We start from the raw sequence: 23041 nt of genomic DNA on the forward strand, positions 1-23041 counted from the left end.
GCGCTAAATCCTCCACTGCTCACATCCGGGCTACGAACCATGAGCAAAGACGTGGAATGTTAGACTTTTTTTTTTTTCCTCAGCCGCTGTAATGATGAAGTAAAAAGCACCATGATTGGTGGATTGCGAGGGACAAGAAACATAAAACCGGAGGATTAGCTTTAGCATTCGGATCCAAACACGACAGACGCGAAAAAACCCCCAGCGAATCCAAACAGCGCGAACATCAGCTGACGGCACAAAGGCCTTTCGCCTGCTTCTGAACATATGTAAGGTATTTCAAATAAAATTACCACGCTCAGCATCCACACAAGTAGCTAACAGTGCACAATGGTCTCTCGCAATATTTTGCTCTCATACAAGCATAAAGCGGCGCGCCTTGCTTGACAGCTCGACATCCAATAGAAGGCAGCGCGCGCCAGGTTGCGCTAAGCCCCAGCCAATGGCTAGCGAAATAATACGGGCCTAAACAAAGTTAGGCTGTTGGTTCTGGCGACCAGCGCTAAACTTCACCAAATAATAGCTGTTTGTGTTTTGGGTGATGCAGTAGCCATTTTAGGTAAGTAGGTCTTTTAAATTCCCACCCTCCCTGAATTTGTGCCATATAAATTTGTGTTGCAGCAATAGAGCGTTACTCGGCCCGGGGCTCGAACTCCTGCATCCCTCATGAATGAAGTGCTGAGGTCTTGTGCTTTAATAACGATTAAGAAATTGTACTGAGTTGTTCTCCTCCTCGCCTCCCACCCCTCTAATATTTGATGCATTTTTTCCCTAAACTGTCATGGCGTTTTTTGCGTCCTTGGAAATAAACGCGGGGGCGAAAAAGCGGTGTAGTGTTTGGAACCGGTGGCTGGAGCTCAGGTAGGCGAGGTCCTGCTGAAAGAGAGGGGCTCTAGTGGAGTTTCAGTGTCGCTTCACACGTGGAATGTCTGCGATAGATACATGGACATTTAACGGTGCCGTCGCAGTGATGTTAGGTTTAGCAGCACAGGCTAACCTCGCTAATGTGTGTGTGTGCGTGTGTGTGTGTCTCGGCGTTTCTGATGGTCATACAAGCGATTATTTATTTATTATTATTATTATTATTTTGCTTGGCAATAAACACGAATACACCTGAAACCTGGTTGAAAAAGTACCGTGAAGCAGGTCAGTCCGAGGTTTGACAGAACAATATGTCAGGAAAGTAGATTTAATTACACAGTAGTTACTTACAATTACGCCTTATGTAGTGGACATCTGTGCAGTGCAGCTAAACAGACAGAGGTGGCTTCTTCAGCTGGGCACCTGTCAGGAGCAGGTAGGCTTTTTAGCATGTCCACTCTTCATAAAATGATGTCTTCTGATGTATTCAAACATAGCATTTCCCATATAGTTAGACCAGGCTGTTTGGGTAGAGGGTAGAGGTTAAAAGTTCCAACCTAAAACATTGTGTAATCTCTTGTTTGTGAGTGAATTGGTGTTAAGTTTTGAAAAAGCATGTGGTTTGTTCACAGCTTATACGTGTAATAGTTACACTCGTACCTTTACCTGCAGCCAGGTAAAGTACCTTTAGCTTCTATATGGCATAACTTTCATTCTGTAGTGTTTCTTTTATTGTAAAACTGACCAGGGATTATTAAAGAAGTTTTAAAAGTGCTGTTTGTATTTGAAGTATCTATTAGTAAACTGTAGCATTTAATTCTAGTTAAAATTGCAGCCCCTAACAAACTGAAGTAAGAAGATTGCATTATGAGTATTATTACTGAGGGATCCTCTGCTGTGGTTTAGTGGGAGAGTGTGTATTACTCACATTGCACTGTCAGCATGTCCGTTTTAAACGTAAAGTGCAATGATTGTATAATGAAATGAATATCAATGATTTTATGTGAATAATTACAAAAGAAAAATTCCCTTTTGCAGTCTAAGCTGAAACATTTTGTTAATACAAACTCCTACAGTGAATGATGGGGGGGGAAATGGATTTCAGGAAATATTTGGATAGCAACATGACCTCTTGGTGGGAAATGGATTTACATGGGATCTTTAGTGTCGGGGTTATTTTTGTTTGTTTGTTTGTTTGTTTTTGGACAAAGATCACAATATGACAGAAAATTGGAAATGGATTGATATGTTTTTTTCCCTTCAGATGCCCTTTGTATGCAAAAAATGTTTTGTGGTCTCTGTTAAAAATACTATAAAACTAAAATGTTGTTAGAGAGAAGTTATTACAACAAGAAAAACATGAATTATGGGGTTTTTCGATGAAGACAGCCAGTGACTCAGCTGTTCAAAAAGTCAGGGGTTTCTGCTACCTGAGTGGCAGTCTCGAGGTAAGTCCTAATGTATATCGTCCTTCTAACTTGAGACACAGTGAGTCAAATCGAGCCATACTAGAAGCTGAAAGGGACCATGGTACTGAGCAAGGTTTGATGACCTTCAGGTAGGTGAGGACAGGCCTGACTTTGTTTTTGTAGGCAAACATCAGTGTGTAAAATCTCTTGCAAGAAATAACAGGAGGCTGATGGAGGGAACGCAGCAATGTGTATCAAATTATAAAACCTAGTATTATTTATTTGCTAATCTATTTGCTCAGGAACTGTTTCATACAACATATATAAAATTGCTTTTGTCCCATAACTTAGACCCATTTTGTCTTCTGTAGAGTTCAAGTTTGTTAGCGTAAGTTTGCAAATTCTGGTGTCTGAATAGTATGTTTATTGGAGAGTTTGGATGACTAACCTGAGTTGCACAGCAGTGTCAGTGTTCATGGTCATTAGAACTGAGCAAAGTTATCCTGATTTGTCTGTGTGCAAGGTTGCTCATGAGCATGGAGAAGTGAAGCGATCGGGCAGTGAAACACTGAGACCTCTTCAGTTCTGTTTGAGACTCAAGTTCCTTTTTGGGACTGAGATGACATGCATGTTCCCACAATTACCACTGGTCACTTCGTCCACCAGTCCCCTGTCTTATGGAAACCTTGATTGCAGTCAACTTTGGCAAAATGGTGGAAAGTTCAGTATAGGGTTTGCCAGGAGAAAGTAAGTTAGCCACAGAGATCCTATTAATCCACATATCTTTAAAATAAGAGAAACTATTATAGTTGAACTATTCTAATTTTGCTTAAAGGATTCCAACATTTCCCAGTGAAAAATGTTTAGCATTACCAGTTAAAAATTCTCTTAAATAGTGGCGTATTCCAACCACAAATTATACTGAATCATCACAAACAATTAGAAACTTTACATCTGTTAATACAGTTTCTTTAATGGTTCAGGCTTAGTTAAATTTCCTAGAATAAGAAACAAGTTCTTTTCAGTTCTGCATGTCAACATGTCTACAAGTCACCCTCAACTTGTCACATGTCCCTGACTATGATTAGTGTTTGCTGAAGTGTTAGCAGAACTGATGGGCCAGCCTCCTTCTCATCTGAGAGAAAAATAATAATACCTATGTAACCAATAGGTTAAAAGACTTTTATTTAAGCCAACAAGGTTATGTTCTGTTGATACTGTCAGGCAGCAGGTGTAATGCTGGCAAGCAAGACATTACATAACCCCAAATTCATTTTTTAATACGGAAAACGTTTATAAACATAACCTGTGAAAAGCACATACTGCATGTTGAGTCTGCTTTCTTCCCAAGACTCGGTCATCGCTGCTGTAAACTGGTAAATAAGCAGGATGAACAAGAACGATCTTTGACAGACTGCTTGAATAGAGCTAATAATGAATATAGCATACTGTGTTGCTGAAATGAACAGCCAAATATCCAACAACATGAAAGGAAAACCTGTCACTCAAGTGAAAGTCTGGCACTATGATTGAGATGTGCATGATTCATTAGCTGTATTTACATGCAAAGATTTTTGACAGACTGAATGAATTCATTCTTATTCCCAATTAACTGTTTATATGTGTTATAAAATGGGCAAGTTTCATGTACATGCATTTGACAAGTAATCTGATCCAAACTTCATGCTCATTCTGGGAGCGTGCTATAGCTGCAAGCTTACCATATGAACGAGAAGAGCTAATCACGCTGCTTGTGTTGTTGATGAGTTTTAAATGATTGCTGTCTCAGCATTCAGGAAAAAAATTCAGGATGTTAAAAAATGACATAAATGCACACACACTAGCCATCAGTATAATTCTGTTGCACACTGATGTTACTAAACACACAAGAAATAAAAGCTATTTATTAACACACTTCTCACCTGTGTATTACTGTGTGAATTTAAAATGCTGAGCCAACTTACTGAGGTAAAGTAGTTTTCCACGCTCACCTTAAAATGATGCTATTTTAACCTCACAGTTATTGTAAATAGATAAGGGTATCTAACATGATCTTTGTGTTCTTACTTGACCGGTCCCAATGCATTTCACAAGTTCCAGTAATGAAAATAATCAGACACAAAGGTTTACAAGGATATTACTGTTATATTAAATATATTACATGGATGCTAACTTCTCTAGTTCAAACTGATATGAGCTTTGGTTTGATTGGCATCAAAACTGCTTTTCTTTCTTTCTTTCTGCCTTTCTTTCTTTCTTTCTTTCTGCCTTTCTTTCTTTCTTTCTTTCTTTCTTTCTTTCTTTCTTTCTTTCTGCCTTTCTTTCTTTCTTTCTTTCTTTCTTTCTTTCTTTCTTTCTGCCTTTCTTTCTTTCTTTCTGCCTTTCTTTCTTTCTTTCTGCCTTTCTTTCTGCCTTTCTGCCTTTCTTTCTTTCTGCCTTTCTTTCAAAGCAGAAAACAGCAGGATGTTTCTAAATTTATATATGCATGCTGGTAAAATTGGGGGGAAAAGAATGATATTGTCGCATCACTCATTTTATCTCATTCATTGACCTGGCCACTGTCATTAAAAATGGTGAATGCTTAAATTCTCGACATGGATTTAAGCCAGATTGGCAGACATAATATTGCATGTTGTTCCCTGATCGAACAAGTATGATGTCTGTATACAGCTCTTTTTATTTATTTTTATATATTTTTATCTTTTTATTTATTACAGCTCATTTATTTATTTGCAATCAGAACAGATATGGGATAAATATCTGTTAGGGAAAATAGTACCTTAACTTTTACATTCTACCTTAACTTTAAACATTCTATGTTTCTATACTTCTGTAATGCTGCTTTGAGATGATGTCCATTGCTGCAAGTGCTGTACAAATAAATTTGATTGATTATGGATTGAGTAGATAATGCATGCATTTTATGCCTTTTCTATTGTAGCCCTATATTTTAACATCACACTTGGATACTGCAGGTTACGACACAGAAATAGACCAAAGAGCAGTCTCCCTTTTTTTCGCTGAATAAGCCATATGAATAAGACATTTGAGTCTGCTGTGATTGACAGTTTGTACACAATACTAATACTGGGTATGGCATTCCTTTGCTCGTAAGTTCCACAAGATGTTAGAGATTGCTTTGAGATTCTGGTCCCTGTTGACATGCTTTGAATCAAATTCTGACGCTACAATGTATGTGTCTCAAAAGAACTTGATCAGACCAAGCTATGCTTTCCTAGTCTTCAACTGTCCAGTTTTGGTGAGCCTGTGCCCACTGCAGCCTCAGGATTCTGTTCTTGGCTGTCAGAAGTTAGAGCCGACATGGTCTTCTGCTATAGTATCACATCTGCCTCAAGCTTTGATTTGTCGCGCATTCTGGCCATTCTAGCAATTGTTCGTTGACCTCTCTTATTAGAACTTGCCTTTCACCGGGATCACGTTTATTCTCCATTCTGAGGGTGTATGTGAACATTAGCTGCTGGTCCATATCTGTGTTTCTTAATGCATTGCACTGCTGCCACACAGTTGGTTTAAATAATTGCATGAATGCATATGAATACAGGTTCCTAATGAAGTGTTCTAAAACCCGCCCTTTCTTTCGTCTCATTTTAGTACATTTTTTTTCTCAGTGCTCTTAACGCAGTGTTCCTGCTTAAAAGATGCACATGTTTACTGTAAATGGAGATTACTTAGACAAGTATATAGCTAATATCAGTTAACTATATTTATTAGGAATGCAACAAAATTTTAAGCTGAAAACATGAATTTTAATGATAATTAGAAAGTAATTACCTCTATCCTTTCCGGTTTTTGCATCCTAACTAAAATGGGTGAAGGACTTGCTGGTTATGTTAAAAGGCATACTCCAGTTGTGGCTACAGTAGACAAAAGATTTGTTGAGGTGGTGGTGGCTCAAGTGGTTAAGGCTCTGGGTAGTTGACCGGAAGATTGGGGGTTCAAGCCCCAGCATCACCAAGGTGCCACTGTTGGGCCCTTGAGCAAGGCCCTTAACCCCACCTGGTCCAGGGGCGCTGTATCATGGCTGACCCTGCGCTCTGGCCCCAACCTCCAAGGATGGGATATGTGAAGAAAGAATTTCACTGCTGTAATGTGCATGTGATAGGATTACATTGAAAATGAAACACGCAGAAGCAGCTCTGTTAAAAACATCAGTTTTAAACTGTACTAACTTTACTAATGACACAGGCCATCACCTATATAAACTGATCGCTTGGTGCAAAAGTAAAGATGCCATAATCAGCAGCAATAAAAACCTCATGGGTCATGGGTGTCAATACAAATGGAATGTATAATTATGAGATTCTGCTTAGAATGCAGTAGGATGCTAATGCTAATTAACAGTTGAACAGAGAGAAGAGGTGCTAATATAAATTTCTAAATTCATTTGTCAATTAGTGAAGTTTTGTACATCAGTTTAGTTTATTACTTAAGAATGCTACAGAACGAGAAATGGCAAAGCCACTGGCTTGATAAATTCAGCCTAAATGCAGCCTTTTTAATTCCATAAAAGATTTCCAAATGTTCTGTGACAACAGTTCAATTTATTTAACATCATAAACATTTCTTAGAGATGTGCGCTGGTAGCTGCTTGTGATAAAACAACACACACAAACTGAGCTCATCACTAACTCTGAGGATGAGTTTGTTACAGTTGACTACATGGCATAAATACTGTTTGATTTGAGGCTATGTAAATATGGAATAGCATATTTATTTTTTTACAAGATCTCATTATTATTTGAAGGCCATTTTGCCCACCCCTGCTTTGGTCTGCAACAATGTTTAAATCCACATGAATGCCAGGACCAAGGTTTTCCTTTTTCCATCACCATTTTCCATTGCTTCATGGTCCACTTTTGATGCTCATGTGCACATTATAGGTTCTTTTGTCAGTGGGCAGGGGTCAGCATGGGCACTCTGACTAGTCTGCAGCTGCATGTCTTCTGTTGGATCGGACATAGCCTTCATGCTCCATGTGCATTAGTGAGCCTTGGGTGCCAATGAACCTTTCACCAGTTCACCTGTTTTCCTATTTTGAAAGGCACTAACCACTGCATTTTGGAAACACTTCACAGGATCTGCTGTTTTGGAGATGCTTAGACCTAGTCATGTAGCCATCATAATTTGACCTTTGTCAAAATCGCTCAGACACTTGCTAAGTTTTTCCTGTTTCCAACACATCAGCTTCAAGAACTTCCTGATCACTTGCTGCCTATAATATCCCACCCCTTGATAGGTGTCACTGTGAAGAGATAATCGGTACTATTCACTTTACCAAGTGTGGTTTCAGTGTTATCCGTTCTCAAAAATACGTCCTTTCACAAAACATACAGCTTTGGAAAAAACTAAGAGACCACTGCAAAACTATCAATTTCACTGGTTTCACTATTAATAGGTATGTGTTTGAGTAAAACGAACATTTTTATTCTATAAACTATTGACAATATTTCTTCCAAATTCCAAATAGACATATTGTCATTTAGAGCATTTATTAGCAAAAAATGATAATTGGTCAATAAAAAAAGATGCATTGTTTTCAGACCTCAAATAATGCAAACAAAACAAAGACAAACATGCCCAATTCAAGCCTTGCTGAAGCACCCCAAGATCATCACAGATCCCCCACCAAATTTCACAGTGGGTGCGAGACACTGTGACTTGTAGGCCTCTCCAGGTCTCTGTCTAACCATTACACGACCAGATGTTGGTCATCCTGCTCAGTGGAGAGATGTTTTCACCCTCTGCCGGTCTGTAGCTTTGTTGTCTTTAATGTCTGCAGCTTGACCTTGTTCTTATGAACTGCTGTCTTTGAAATTTTAAGGATGGAAGCAACCTGATGCTCACTGTATCCCTCTGCCAGAACTGAACCCTTCTTTTCCTCACGCAAAACTTTTTTCTTTTCAACTCTTACTTTACTTTAGGGTTACTACTAGCACTGTTTTTGCCATACAGCTGGTCCTATTGGAAAAGGATAGTGATGACAACAGCAGTGGTTCTTATACATTTCCTCATTAAATAAGATATGATTGAGCTGATCACCAAAGTTGAGTTGATTTCAGTCTACAGTAAACCGTACACCTGGCAAGGTAACCATGCTCTCCCTAAAAGATTTCTTCTTTCCTATTAATCTCAACCCTTAGTCATCTAACCCCATTACAGACACATTTTTCTCAGGAGCACAATCATTTGTGATCTCATTGTCTTTCTTGACTTCATTCCAGCCTTTTCCAGTTTTTCCCTTTTTTTCCCTATTCATCCCAACCCTCTGCCACACTTGCCCCATCCCTCTTCGCTCAAAGTGTACAGCCGTTCCTGTCTAACAGTGCTTGCAGCTGTCCTCATCTCTCATATGTTCACATTTCTTCCTGCAATTCCTGCAGCCCTTCGTCAGCCTCATTTTCACTTTCTTTGAAGGATTGTAAATGCTTTGTCTTGCATATCCTTCCATCAGACTCTCATTTTTGTACATTTTTTTCACTCTCTAATTCATTTTTTTCACTATACATCTTAGCAGAGTTTTATGCTCCGTATTATTTAATTCCGACCAGAAAAATTCAAAATTAAGACAAAATAAATATCCACTGCCTCTCTCACTAACTGAAACATTCATACTGCTGCATTCATAGTGCTTGCTGTGTGCGTGTGAGTCTAGGAAATGGTTCTGTTTATACTGGAAACAGTGGAAATACAAGGTACATATCAGTAATATAGGTGCTTCACTGTAAATGTAATTCATTAATCTCATAGAAATAGCCTTTATTTGTCATATACATTACAGCACAGTGAAATTCTTTCTTCGCATATCCCAGCCTTAAACGGATCAGTCTCATTAGCTAATCATTTTCAACGAATATTCCCCTTTTTAGGTAATTAAAATGTTCAACGTTAAATAAATAAAATCTCAGTTTTAGTTGAGAACGAGTTTGAATAGTTTAAGTAGTTTCTCTTTTTGCAGTATGGACTTCATAAGAACAAGTCAGTGTGTTCAATAATATAGCATTTTCTTTAAAATAGAGAAGAAAATACCAGCTAACTGTTACCTGTCAGATTTATTCTTATTCTGATTTAACGTGCTAGAGAGCATGTGTCCATGTGCATTTGCACTGAGCTTGTAAAAAAAAATCATGTGACATATATGGCTGTGACTATTGGTTAAAAAATGGAAAAATGGTTGGAACTTCAAAAGTTTTGCACATAAAGGATGACATGTGGATGGCAAGCTATAGACACTAGAAAATATTTCCATTGTTTTTATTTTGTCTTATTTTTCCTCAACATAAACAGAGATCACTGACTGTGTGGCCATATTAGTAAGAACATGTGATTAAGATAAGAGACGGCTCAAGAGGAGGAAGGGTATTCCTGGTGGTCTGCACTATTCAGTTTCAAAAATAGGGATTTTTTTTTAACAGGCAGCTTCAAATTACTCAACACAGAGAAATAATAGTGAACACTGTCTTTTCCTACCCAGCTGTACAGTCTTACTTGGAGTTGTTTTTAGTTCATCACGAGCATGATAAGAATGCAGCAAGAGCTTTTATAAGCATCTGTGTGAATCTGTGCGCTCTGAAATTGTTGTCCTCGCCCAGTGTTCAGTGCCGATGTTTTAGTTTATCTCCATGTGCATTTTGCATTTTTGGTACATGGCTTCACTTCCTGGTGAAGTGTCGTCATAACTTGCTGAGGTTCAGTGATGTTAAACAGAGCTGTTTTGCTCACCTTAAAAGTGAATGTAAACTTGCACAGGAAAAAAAAACCCTGGCCAGTGCTGTAGTACCAATGGTTGGTTTTACTCCATTTGGGACTTTTATATCAGATAGGAGAAAAGTAGCATGGCCCTACTGCCACCTTGCTTGACCAGTGAGTTTGTATGTATTTTGGATCACGTTTCTATCCCCACACTTGGTATCACTTTGGTAGATGTTAATCTTGGTTTGAGAACTTTTGTGGTCCTTCTGAATTTCTTTGTAAATTCCAATCTGACCTTATGATTCTCACAGCTGATGAGTGGTTTACATTTTGTGGTATGGCCTCAGTGTCTCTGCTTTTGTCTTCTTTGAACGGTAGTTTGTAGATTGTGATTGGCTTTTGGAGTTATTGATGATGCCACTGATTGATTGTTGATTTGAGGTTTTCCTTTATAGCTCTTTTACAAAGTTTGTCATCAGCTGCTGTTATATTACTTGGCCAGCTGTTTGACATCTGGCCGATAGTACACCAGTGGTTTCTTTCTTTTTCAGGACTTTCCAAATTGTTGCATTGGCTATTCCTTCTTTTCTCTGTTTCAAAATGGGCTTGCTTTTCTCCCATAGACTGTCCAGTTTTGCTGTTGGTTTATCCTTTTTAATAGCTAAAACCTAGGGCTCCAGCTAAGAGAAAGTGATTCAGAGCTGTTCATTGTTTAAACTAACAATCTAACAGGGTACACATTTTTATACCCAGTGTCAGCTGACAGCTAGTATAACCAAGAAAATTGCCCAAGCTTCTGTTTCTAAGTTATGAGAATCATGGGTGTGATACTGTGGGATACTGTCACTTTTATTAGCCACTGATAAAAGTGAAATTCTGTTGATGCAACATAAACTAAAACTTTCTTAATAACGTGTTGCTGTACATGTTGGAATAACTTGTAATAAGAATTCATAAATATGCATGTGGAGAATTTGGGGCTTGGGATACATGCCATTTGGTAGTTTTACATTTGAATATGGTTTCACGAGGATTTGTTTTAGTTTGGTCAATTGTGGACTTTTAAATTATTAGTTAGTTAAGGCACATTGAATGCTACCTTTTTATTTGTCTGTAGTTAACACATGATAATGATATCTGTGTCTTTGTATTATTGCTTTAATTGATTTTTTTTGTATCCTTGTTTTAATGCAGATTCAAAGTTCTAGAAAAAAATGAAAATACAAAAGAAGGACAAGCAGGTCAGTCTAACCTTACACATCTTTCTGTCTTTTTCTGTCTCTTTCCCTCTCTGTCAGATTTTTGTTGTTCAGACAAGTCTCTCGTACATGCACTGAAACAGTAAAAACATCCAGGACCAGGGTGGGGATGTGATACAGCACAATCCATGAAATGCATTATTTTCATTTAACTGCATAGTCTGGAGTGTATTATTTCACTGATACCACAGTGCTTTGTTTTTCCAGTGGTTACTTTTTTTTAAATGTATGGTACATCACCACATAAACAATTTTACATTTTAATTAGAACAACACATTAGGTTATGTGGAGTGACCGCAGTACACGTTTCTGTGTATATGCTATTTCTATAGAAACAATAGATACTAAAATGAGTGCAATTATTCACACCTTCTGACCAATTAGATTTGAGCATTCAATTAGGATGGTTGGATGGTAGTTGTGCATTATTTTCAAATACCTGCTTGTTTTGTCATTTGCTGTTCCATTGGGTTATCAATTATCAGGAGGGTCAAAGTGGAATTTTGTATATGTTTTGTTTTACACTGTATAGTAAATGAATTTTAAACTAATTGAAGTTTGATCTTATTTTAAACAGTAAATGAGAGATCCATTAGTAGATTACAAACACTGTAAACAATAAATGCAAATTAATAGTGCCATTGGCATTTCTTCATTTAACCATCATTTTTATATTATTGTGAACTTTTTGACATTTTAAGCTTATTTGCAGTAAATAAGGAAGTTTGACAATAACGTAGGAACTGTGTTATTCCACCCATGAAGGAGAACCGCTTTAAAAAAAAAAAAAGCTGCATACATACAACTGTTTACCTACCAAGATGTACACTGATGTGTTGATTTAATGTTTGTTTGAATTGAAAGTACTTCAGAGGATTTGTAGCATTTTTTTTTGTTTTGTTTGTTTCACCTCTCAACCAGTGGTCATATTTATGGCACCATTTAAGCCAATGCGTATTTCAAATAAGCCCACATCATGATTTATTGACCAACATAAAAATTTTGTTTTTCGAAAAATTAATTTCCACATCCGCAACTGACCAAAGGCTGTTGCGGATGTGTCAGTTTGCCTGGACATATGGCTGGAATGGCCATTAAATATTAAAATCCAGATTCTTTAGGTAGAGGTTTGTGAAGTAGTTTACCTTTTCCATTCTGTCATATGTTATGGCAGCGTGTGTAGGGTCTGGACCACCTTGACGTTAAGAACTGTACTAATGTTTCTTCTCGTAGTGTATGTGGGAGGAATCTGCTCAGCAGTGTTACTAATAGTTATCTGTTCCTCTCCCACTTACACCAGTACTCTGGTACACATTCTTACTTCCCTTTGAAATCAGGACATCACTGAGAAGTCCTGATGTCTGCAAGGTCCATTTCTTTTTGAGCATCTCAAACCAGTGGATGAATAAGCCAGTATCAGTTGAGGCCCTCACACTGTTCAGATTTGTGAATGTCCAGTGGGATGGTCTTGCATAAATCTAATCATTTTCACCCTGGTGTGCCATTGATTAATAGGCTCTGAATGCCTCTAGCCAGAATATATTCCTTACAAGGACCTACAAGGATTGCAAAAAGAAAATGGCACACTAGTCAAAGTCACCACTAGATAACATTACAATCTCACATTTTTCATTCTTAAAAGATATATTTGCATAATCTTGCATGTGGCCAAACATGTAATGTGGACTAATTCTAAAATATTACTTTTTAATTAAGTTAGCTTACCATTTAAGCTCCATTTTCATTAATAGTGCTACACCATTTAAGCTCCCTCCAAAAATAAATCATGTATATATTTGTAGACTGATTGCACACAAATCAAAACATAAATCATCAGATCATTATTTATTTTACATAATGTAAATATACTTGAGGTTTTTTTTAGGAAGCACAATAAACAGAGAATAACAAATGGCTCAGCAGTTGATTTCATTTGCCTAGTGCAATAGTAGTTGTTCTATTCTAGAGCTTTCAGACACGAGTACGAGAAATTATAAGAAATTAATTTCTGAGCAAAATAATGACACATCCTTCATATCAAACACGGTGCAAGAAATTACATTACATTACATTACCAAAAACAGCAGTGGAACAGGCAAAATAATGAGGGATTTTGTCATCACAGCATTTCTAAATGCTATTGGGCCACTTCTACATATGCCAAATAAACAATTTTTCTTTTACTCTGCTTTGTGCAACAGTAGCTCTACTTAGTTGTTATTGAAGTTCATCATCTTTGACCTTTTATGCTTTGCCATCCTTAAGTAGTAGTGCCATAAGCAGTAAAAAGCAGTAATTTAGCATATAAGGCACTTAAGGGGCATTTCTTTCTAATGGTTCTTACGCACAAAACCGTGATCCTACCCACACCTGGATAAATGAGACCCTGTACAAAACAAGTGCTTAGATTTACCAGCAAGGTCACAAAGTGAAGTAGAATTTGCCGTGAATATCGCTATCATTCATCAATCATTCTGTTTCCAGAGTTGGGAGAAAGGGAAAGGTTTTCAACATTTTCAACTGGCAGGCTCTAACCTAGGAGTGGGAAAACTTTTTGGTTCAAGGGTTTTAAAATTTGACCGACAGGCCAGGCCAGTAGCAGATGGGAAAATGATCTTTTGGACAATTTTGAAACGACGGGATGGGCCAGATTGAACAGCCCAATGGGTCATGGGTGGCCCACGGGCCATAGATTGCTCAAACCTATCTAAGACAACGAAGATCATTTTGGCTTGAGTTTGGTTAGATGGGGCAACACGTCATAGCTTTCATGGGGAATTCATGAGGACAGGCTCCAGCTCATTCATGCCAGGGCTCTGTGACGCATGCCTTTGTTTTGTGTTTACTCGCATGCCTGGCATTTATGCTTGTTTTGCATTGATGGTGGTCTAAAAAGATGAAGCCCTGTGCCCAGATGTGGCTGCCCAAGTGCTGAGGGCAGGTGCATTGATGACTCCTTGGTGGAAAAAGTTTATAGTATTGCATTATCTGTGGAATGCACTGGCACAGTTACATATACTGCTGTTAGCATTAGAGCAATCCCTGCAGTATGCAGATGTTGATGCCTTTTACAAAGGAGTTGACGCCACATTTCTAGTGAGGAACTTGTTTTTTATTTGCATTGCCAGGTGTAATTTGTACAATCTGGTTTGACTGATGTGTGGAAACAAGCTTTATTGAGACTGCTTTGTGTGCCAGACACCATTTTGGGCCTGCCAGCAATGAAGGCCACAACCCCCCCTAATATGTTATTTAGTTATTAAAGGCACAATATACCAATAAACTACTGCTATACTATAATAGTGTATATACTTTTATCTTAAGTTCATCTTTATTTTTCTTATTGAAACATCCTGTTCTGATTTTAGAGCCTACTTATTGGTGCTAGTGGTAGAATATGTGAAAATATATTATGTTAGCTTATGGCCCTTTGGAGTCTCACAAAAATGCCCAGGTATCCCCATATAATGTATTTTGGGGGACCTCACTCTCTAAAGGCTTCTTCCAGATGCTGGTACTCTGGTGGCTAGGCTCTCTATGGATGTTGAGCCACACTGGGCCCAGAAACATCATTGACTATCTCTGCTCTTAACCTATGAGAACTAATGAAACGGTTTCTGTATAATGAGATCTTGTCTTTAATGTGGGTGATTTCATGTAGCACTTTTCTGGTTCCCAGAGGACCATCCAGCCCTTACACTTGGAGTGCTGGCAAACACAATTGAGCTGGTATGTGGTGAGCTCTGACCAGATCAATAGTGGTGAAGGCAATGATTCCCCCCCCACACACTTTTTTGCTTTACTTTTTATTTTATTTCCACAAAGTGGTTACACATGTAGTAGTAGTTATATTGATAACTCTCTTAATTACTTAGTTAATTTAATTACATTAATTGTTTTAGCCACCATTTATAAAATAATCTTTGTTTTTTTATTAATATAATTATGATTTGACACAATAATATATTTGATTCATGTTTACTTAGAAAAGCAATAAAAGCAGAATCCTGCAGATCATATACTTTCATCGCACATATTGCGGACTCGCTGTAGATTAGGGTTTAATGATATAAAGACTGAATCAGTATCAAATCAACCATCTGCCTTTCTTCTTTGTAAATATTGGCACTGGTCACTGAAAAACCCATACTGTTGAGCATTAATAATAATGGGTGTAATAATTACAAGTTACCACCATACTACATGGCAGTAAAATGTGCATTTACAATTTAATTTGTTTTACTTCTTATTTCAGAATAAAATGAGAGAAAACATAACATTTTAAAAGCTTTTTTACTTGAATTAAATTGAGTCATGAGCAAAGGGAAAGAAAATGTAGATGTCTGAAATACCTTTGTGCAGTTCACAGCACCTTGTTCTCACATTAATGACCAGACTCACTGATACTGCTCAGGTCAGCTATCCTTGCGCTCTCCATTAAAGATAGTGTTTAAATGTCATTGCTTGAGCTTTGAGAACTGACCAAGATATGCACGTAGTTTTTATTTCTTTTTCTACTTATATTTTTATGATCACATAACATAAGACAAGTGGAGGCTATATAGGATATGCACGATGTACTGGCACCATATTTAGGTTCTACACACATTCATGCATGTCAGTGTGAGTAATAGACAAAGGGTGTCTCACACTGGGAGAGGGACTTACCTGCAGTTTAAGCCCTGATTTGTTCAATTGTGTGAAATACACACAAAATAAAAGCCAACAACTGGATCTCATGCTGACTGAAACACTTGGATCCTAAATTGACTTGCTTGCTATGTGTGCAGGAGGTGACAAATTTATTTTGTGTAGAATTTGTGGACACTTTATTTTAGGAAGGAAGTATACTTTTTTTTCCTTTTTTTGGGGGGGGGGGTAGAATGGCTTGATGACTTGACATTAGGGGTATAAATGAATATGAATACCCTTATTTGGATTAAATAGATTTTCTGTCATAAACAAATACAAATACTGATATGGACAGAAGGTGGAGTATTTAGTGATATTTTTTATTTTGGGGGGTTGGATTGTTCAACAAAAACAAATTCTAACCCCAACTCCATCTGATAAACTACGCTTCAGACTAACCTGACATTTGGGTATTAAAGGAATGATGAATGAGATAATAGATCAGAATTTCACCTTTCATTTTCTAATATTTTATCTAGATGTGTTAAACAGCTAAGAACATGCTACTCTTTTTATGAACCCATACTTTTTCAAATGATCAAAAATATTGGGACATGTGAGTGATGGGTGAAGAAATACAGAGCTATTCAAAATTTTGGAAACCAAGATCTAGAACCAAACTTCTACCAAAGTGATGGAAAGGCCATGTTGTAGAAAAAGAAAAGATCTGCTTATGATCCAAAATATGCAAGCAAAACCTCATTGGTCAAGTGTGTTAAAGGAGATGCCATGACTTGTGATTGCATGGCTGCTTCCAGATCAGGCCCACTAATCTTTATTTAGTGGAACTTGTGATGGTTCCAGGAGAATGAATTCAGACATCTCCTGACAAATTCTGTCTGTCCACATCACAATACTAAGATACAGATGTGGTCTTTAAGAGTGCAAGTTTTTTCTTGTGGTTTCATGCAATTGGCACCCTGCAGACATGCTTCTTAGTGTTTAAATATATTTGTTGTACCTCACACCAGACTCTTGGAACAACATACTGTAACTCAACACATAGCAACTATCAGATGGTCATTTCAACTTGGCAAGATTAGTCTTGTCATGTACACATTTCTATTTCACAAAACAATTTGTCAAACTTTACAAACATTGGTATCATGTAGGTGGAACACACGAAAGAATTGAACACAATAAATTAGAATAAACATGGATTTTGTTTGTTTTTCTTGGCAGAAATTACATGCAATGCAAGGAATGGTAATGTGTATACAACAGTCACTGTAATTCTTACAAAAAGAAACAAAAATGTACAGAAATAAACAAAAAAAACTCCCCAGCATTCAGTGAATAAAGACAGCTGTTTTCATTCAGAAAAACTGCAATCCCTCCATCGTTCCTTTACCACTCCGTGTAAAGTCCCTGTGCTTCCTAATAATCACAGTGGCGATATGGTCCGGGAAGTCTGTGTGACTATTATTGGCTTGACCTCTGTCTAACTATATTTGTTTTACCTTCCTGGCCATTGTTTTAAGTACATTATGCCACGTTAAGTGTTTAGATTGACCTCCAGTGTTAATCTCATTGGAACAAAATGAACTCATGAAAAGACCAGATGAGAATGTGCATTATAACTTTAATTATTCACATTTAAACATACTGGTGACAAAAACAATTAACGGCTTACTTTGTTTTATGGAGAAAAATCTAGAAATCAAAAAAATTCAATTAACCTTTAATAAATAACTAATGTAGTTATTATCAGGAATGACCTGCTGAAACCAGTAATCTAACTTTACTAGATTGTTAATTAACTCACCCAAACACATCATATAAGAGATTAATATCACAACCTGCATCTGCACAAAATGAAACTGTTTGTTAGTTAGGATGTGAAATCCCATTGTGAATATTGTCTTTCTGTAACAACATATTAAAACATATAAATGTTTAATTTAATACATAAAATATTTGAATATGTGGTTCACTTGTGCGCTTTCTTTTGTAAAATTAAGCCATTTTACATTAAACCATACACATAACCTGATAAACCATAGGTGGTCTATTCCTATTGTTTTATTTACCCTAAAATTGAGTAGTCTCCCATCAAAGATGCCAGTGTTCCAAGTTGTTTAATACATCTAGATGTAAATATCAGGAAATGAAAGCTGAAATTCTGATCTTTCTGATCTCATTCATCTTTTGATTTCAAAACCAAATGTGTATTGTCCTTGCCATCTCAATACTGTTAGAGGAGACTGTATATGATAACTATAGATTTGCAATAAAAAAATTTTTATAGTTGGACTACATTTAAATGTACATTTAGTGTGTGCATTTTGCATACTCCCTTATCCAGAGCAAAATACAAGAGTCTCTATCAATGAATGCATGGTTCACTAGGTTGCAGACTAAGATTACCATCAGTCTAAAACCCTGTTGTGAAGTAATAGCAAGAGAATATTTTTTATTTTGTATTTTTAGTAAAACAAATGATTGTTTAAGTATTTCAGGAAAAGGACTGTTGATTGTGAGCGGTGGTCAAAGGGAAGATCAGTGAGTTGCCCATGGAGATTGCAAGATCCTGGCATGGGGATGAATCTCCTGGGATGACCAGCCATTTGGTTTTGCTGGGATTGAGTTGACATCCATGATGAAATGTCTCCCAGACATGCTAAGATCCGATCAGAAGCAGTGTCTGAGGGAGGAAAGGAGATGAGTTGTGTGTCATTAGCAGAGCATAACTTTGCCAAGAGATTGAGTATAGAGTGAGAAAAGAAGAGGACCAAGTACAGAACCTTGTGGGACACCAGTGAAGAGTCTGCTTGGAGCAGATATCGATCCCCTCCAAGTTACCTGATATAAATGACCTTCCAGGTAGGAAGAAAACCATTGCTATGCTGTTCCACAAATACCAAGACTCTTGGGTGGACAAAAGAGTTTTGTGGTTTGAGAGTGCCAAGTGCTGCTAATAGATTGAGGAGGGTGAGGACAGATGACAGATTGGCTGATTTGGCAGCATGTAGGTTCTCAGTGACACTCAGAAGGGCAAGAAGTTTGGGTAATACTCACAACAATAATACTCAGTGTTGCCGGATTTTGAAGCCAGACTACTTGGGATCTTTGAGGTTGTTCTGTGTGAGAGAGAGATAGTTGATTGTAAACAGTGTGTTCAAGGAAAAAAGGGACAAGTGTTACTGGTCTGTAGTAACTGATGCCTGGGGGAACCAGAGCAGGTTTAACCCTTTCTCTCTTGAAGGTAGTTGGTACATGACCAGATGTTATGGGATCATTGATGATTGTAGTGATGAAGGGCAGGAGGTCCTGTGAGATGGTCTAGAGCATAATCATAGGGATTGGATCCACTTGGCAGATGTCAGAAATCTCTTCTGTTGCTAAGGCTGAAAGATGTGACCGTGAAGGAGAAGGGGAATCCTGGTTGTGGAATGAAGGGGAGTAAGTGTAGTAGTAAAGGTCTGGCAGATTATTTTCAAATTTTCTCGTCATAAAAGGAGGTCAAGTCTGATAGCAGTCAGGGAGGACAAAGCAGGGGTAGCAGAGTGGAATATAAGAGTCCTTTGTCTTAGGCTGATCGCCATGTGTGATATGCCTGAAAATAGGACTACTTCTGAGAGCATATTGAAAGAAATGCCTAACTCTCCCAGTGGTGTAAAATCGACAAGTGCTACTCGTCAGACATGTTTTGTCTGTGCAAGTTTACTTTAACCTTTAATGGAAAGCGATTACTTTCCACTTTGGACGACTGGTCCTCAGCAAGTTATGAAGTGAAATGAACTTCTTCAGGAAGTGAATTCATGGATGGATCAATATGAAAATGTTCTTGAAGACAAATTAAAAAAACCTGCTGCATTACCATTTATGAGCAATAAATACTGCCCGACTTCAGAAGCTTGTTCCACTTTTTCCCCACAAAATACTAAAAGGATTTCAGAAACCAAGTCAGTGACTCTTATTTTTCCTCAACTAAAATTCATTTCATTTCAAAGGTCATTTTAATTACTTTAAAATGGGATATTCTATGAGACTGATTAACAATCGAGACTGATTAATTTAATTTAAAGTGATGCACATATTGCTCACATGTATAGTACCATGCAAAAGTTTCAGGCAGGTGTGGGGGAAAAATCTACATCTATTAGCAAAATGGAAAGTAAATGAACAAAGGAATCCAAGTCAAGTCAATATTTGGTGTGACCACCCTTTGCCTCCAAAATAGCATAAATTCTTCTAGGTACACTTGCACACAGTTTCTGAAGGAACTCTGCAGGTAGGGTGTTCCAAACATCTTGGAGAACCAACCACAGATCTTCTGTAGATGCAGGCTGCATAAAATCCTTCCGTCTCTTCATGTATTCCCAGACAGACTTAATGATGTTGAGATCAGGGCTCTGTGGAGGCCAAATCATCACTTTCATGACTCTTTGTTCATCTCTACCCTGAGGATAATTCGTAATGACATTGGCTGTATGTTTGGGGTTGTTGTCCTACTGCAGAATAAATTTGGGGCTAATCAGACTCCTCCGTGGTGGTATTGTATGATGGATAAGTTGAGGATACCATTGATCCTGAACAAATCTCTATCTCCATGTGCAGAAATGCAGCTCCTAAATTACAAGGAAACTCTACCATGCTTCACTGTTGCCTGCAGGTGCTCATTATTGTATCACTTTCCAGCCCTTCTGCAAACAACCTGCCAAATATTTCAAATTTTGTCTCATCAGTCCAGAGTATTTGCTTCCATTTTTCTGCACCCCAGTTCCTATATTTTTGTGCATAGTTGAATCACTTAGACTGTGTTTCCGCATTGGAGGTATGGCTTTTTTACGTGATTCTTCCATGAAGACCACTTCTGGCCAGACTTCTTTGGACACCTTGTCAAAGTGAAGTATGCATGATGTATCTTTCAGTGGTGCATTGGTGGTTCAAGTGGTTAATGATTGGGGTTCAAGCCCCAGTGCCACCAAGCCTCCACTGTTGGGCAATTGAGGAAGGCCCCTAACCCTCCCTGCTACAGGGGTGCTGAATGATAGCTGCTCCTGTGATCTCGCCCCAATTTATTCAGCTGGGATATGTGAAGAAAAGAATTCCACTGTGCTGTAATGTATGTGTGGAGATAAAGGCTTTGTGCTCTCAGTGTATAAAGTGTGCAAGATGCTGGTTTGAATCCAAAGGCTAGTCAAACCAAATATTGATTTTTATTTAGTTTTTTCTTGTTTGCTAACTTTGCATTTTGTCAATTGATAAACAATTAAAATATATATTTCTGAAATTTAAAAAAAGCAAGTAAAATGAAATACATAGTTACATAAAATTTAATTTACTTACAAATTCAGAAATCCTGGACATAAATCTTTGATTTATCTGTTTTTTTAAAGACAGCATAAACAATGCTCTTTATAATAGGTATCATTATGTTTGTATTATTATACCTAGTGCCAAGTGCTTGGGAACCCTATAGGATTTTAAAGGATTGTTCTTATTTTTAAGAGTTGTTGGGGAGTACAGTTGTTGTAGAGACCCTATTCCAGTAAGAGAGATGAGCTCAATTGGCCTGATTGTGTTACAGTTGTGCAGTGTTTTAAATTTCTGCCCATATATCTTCTGGAACAAAAGTGTACAAATAACACACGTGTGTGTACTACATCACACGTGACCTTTCGACGTGATTACATAGTATGTATTGTAACGGGCGCACATCCCAGAGCTAGTGCTAGACGAGCTTTGTGGTTTAAAAAGTATACAGTTTTTTTATTTATATTGTTTCGCTAGATAAGACCCTTCTTCCTTGGCTGGGATCGTTTAGAGCCCTATAAAGCTGCATTTAAACTACATTTTGGAAGTTCAAACCCGCGGGCACCATTGAACATGAACATCTTAGATGACAAGGGGGTGAGTAAATTATTTGTAGATTTTTGTTCTGGAAGTGAACTTCTGCTTTAAAGTGTGAGTTGTCTGAATTCTTTGTTAATGTGTAAAGAAATATTTATTTTTAACCATTTAGCTCTCATGATTCAGATTTTGAGGTTATTCACATAAATCTCCTTTTGCAAAGAAATTCTAGTATTTTTTCTAAATCATAAAAAAATTGCTCAGAATATTCGGAAGAGATTAAATCTATCTGAAAATATATCTTCAATATATAAAGACAGTGTCCTGCCATTCAGTCCTTTCTAGCTGGAGCTTGGTTAAGTTAATGTAACTTATTATTTCAAGTCATATAACCAAAGAGTCCACTTTAGTTGAGACACCTGCACATTCATGCAGATATTAACAAATCATGTGGCAACAGCACAGTGCAAAAATTCATGAAGGTACAGGTCAATAGCTTCAGCAAATCACATCAAACATCTGAAAAAGTGTGATCTGTTACTTTAACTTGGCCTGTTTATTAACACCAGATGGGCTGGTTTGAGTATTCCACAAACTGCTGATCTCCTGTGAGTTTCACACACACGTTTCTCGAGTTTACACAGAATGGTTGAGGGAGAGCCAGTTCTATTGGTGCAAATGCCTTGTAGATAAGAGAGGTTAGAGGAAACCAGATTGATTCAAGCTGCCAGTAACAATATAATAACTCAATCACTCCTTACAAGTGTGCTCAGCAGAAAAGTATCTCAGCATGCACAAGATTAACCTTGAGGTGGATGGGATATAACAGCAGAAAACCACACTGGCTTGCATTCCTGTCAGCCAAGAACAAGAATCTGATGCTACAGTGGGCACAGACTCAAATATAGTGGATAGTAGGCACTGTAGGCAAAGCCCCCTCTCTCTGTATTTCTCTTTGTCTGCTTTGAAACAGAATTTCCTGACATTTTAATCCTGGCTAAAGAATTCACAACAGCAGTTGGGGACTTCAGAGTTGCACATATGAGACCATATGGTATAGTGGAGAACACATGTCTAGAGCTAGACATTTTTGCCTATATATATACACAGACAGTATAACTAGCTAACGTCAGAATGGAAAAAGAGGCCTGGTGCTTCAGCATGCTAATGTCTTATTAATTGTGTTTTAATGTTTTTACATTAGAGGCTGAATTAATACTTAATACTGTCAAGTTTTAACTATATAATGTTTTATAATGCTGACTGTTTGAATCTAGTCTAGAATCCAGAAACCTAGTACTCTTTTATACAGT

The 23041-nt window shown here is 37.5% G+C and overlaps 1 protein-coding gene across 13 annotated transcripts in view; it reads left to right on the top strand.

The window, feature by feature from the left end:
* Positions 1 to 23041, top strand: part of chd6 (chromodomain helicase DNA binding protein 6) — a 74359-nt gene continuing 51318 nt past the window's right edge. For 5 of the 13 annotated variants that reach the window (XM_058402959.1, XM_058402966.1, XM_058402968.1 and 2 more), the window contains exons 1-2: positions 328 to 559; positions 11175 to 11221. In XM_058402959.1, coding sequence (XP_058258942.1) covers positions 11195 to 11221 — 27 coding nt within the window. In that variant the 5' untranslated portion in view covers positions 328 to 559; positions 11175 to 11194. Of the gene's footprint in view, positions 275 to 326; positions 560 to 1276; positions 1298 to 11174; positions 11222 to 21749; positions 21789 to 23041 lie in introns of those variants that run through there. The other 8 variants (XM_058402961.1, XM_058402960.1, XM_058402964.1 and 5 more) reach the window with 8 other exon arrangements.

The sequence above is a fragment of the Hemibagrus wyckioides genome, linkage group LG11, assembly GCF_019097595.1.
Source record: "Hemibagrus wyckioides isolate EC202008001 linkage group LG11, SWU_Hwy_1.0, whole genome shotgun sequence".
Classification (NCBI taxonomy): domain Eukaryota; kingdom Metazoa; phylum Chordata; class Actinopteri; order Siluriformes; family Bagridae; genus Hemibagrus; species Hemibagrus wyckioides.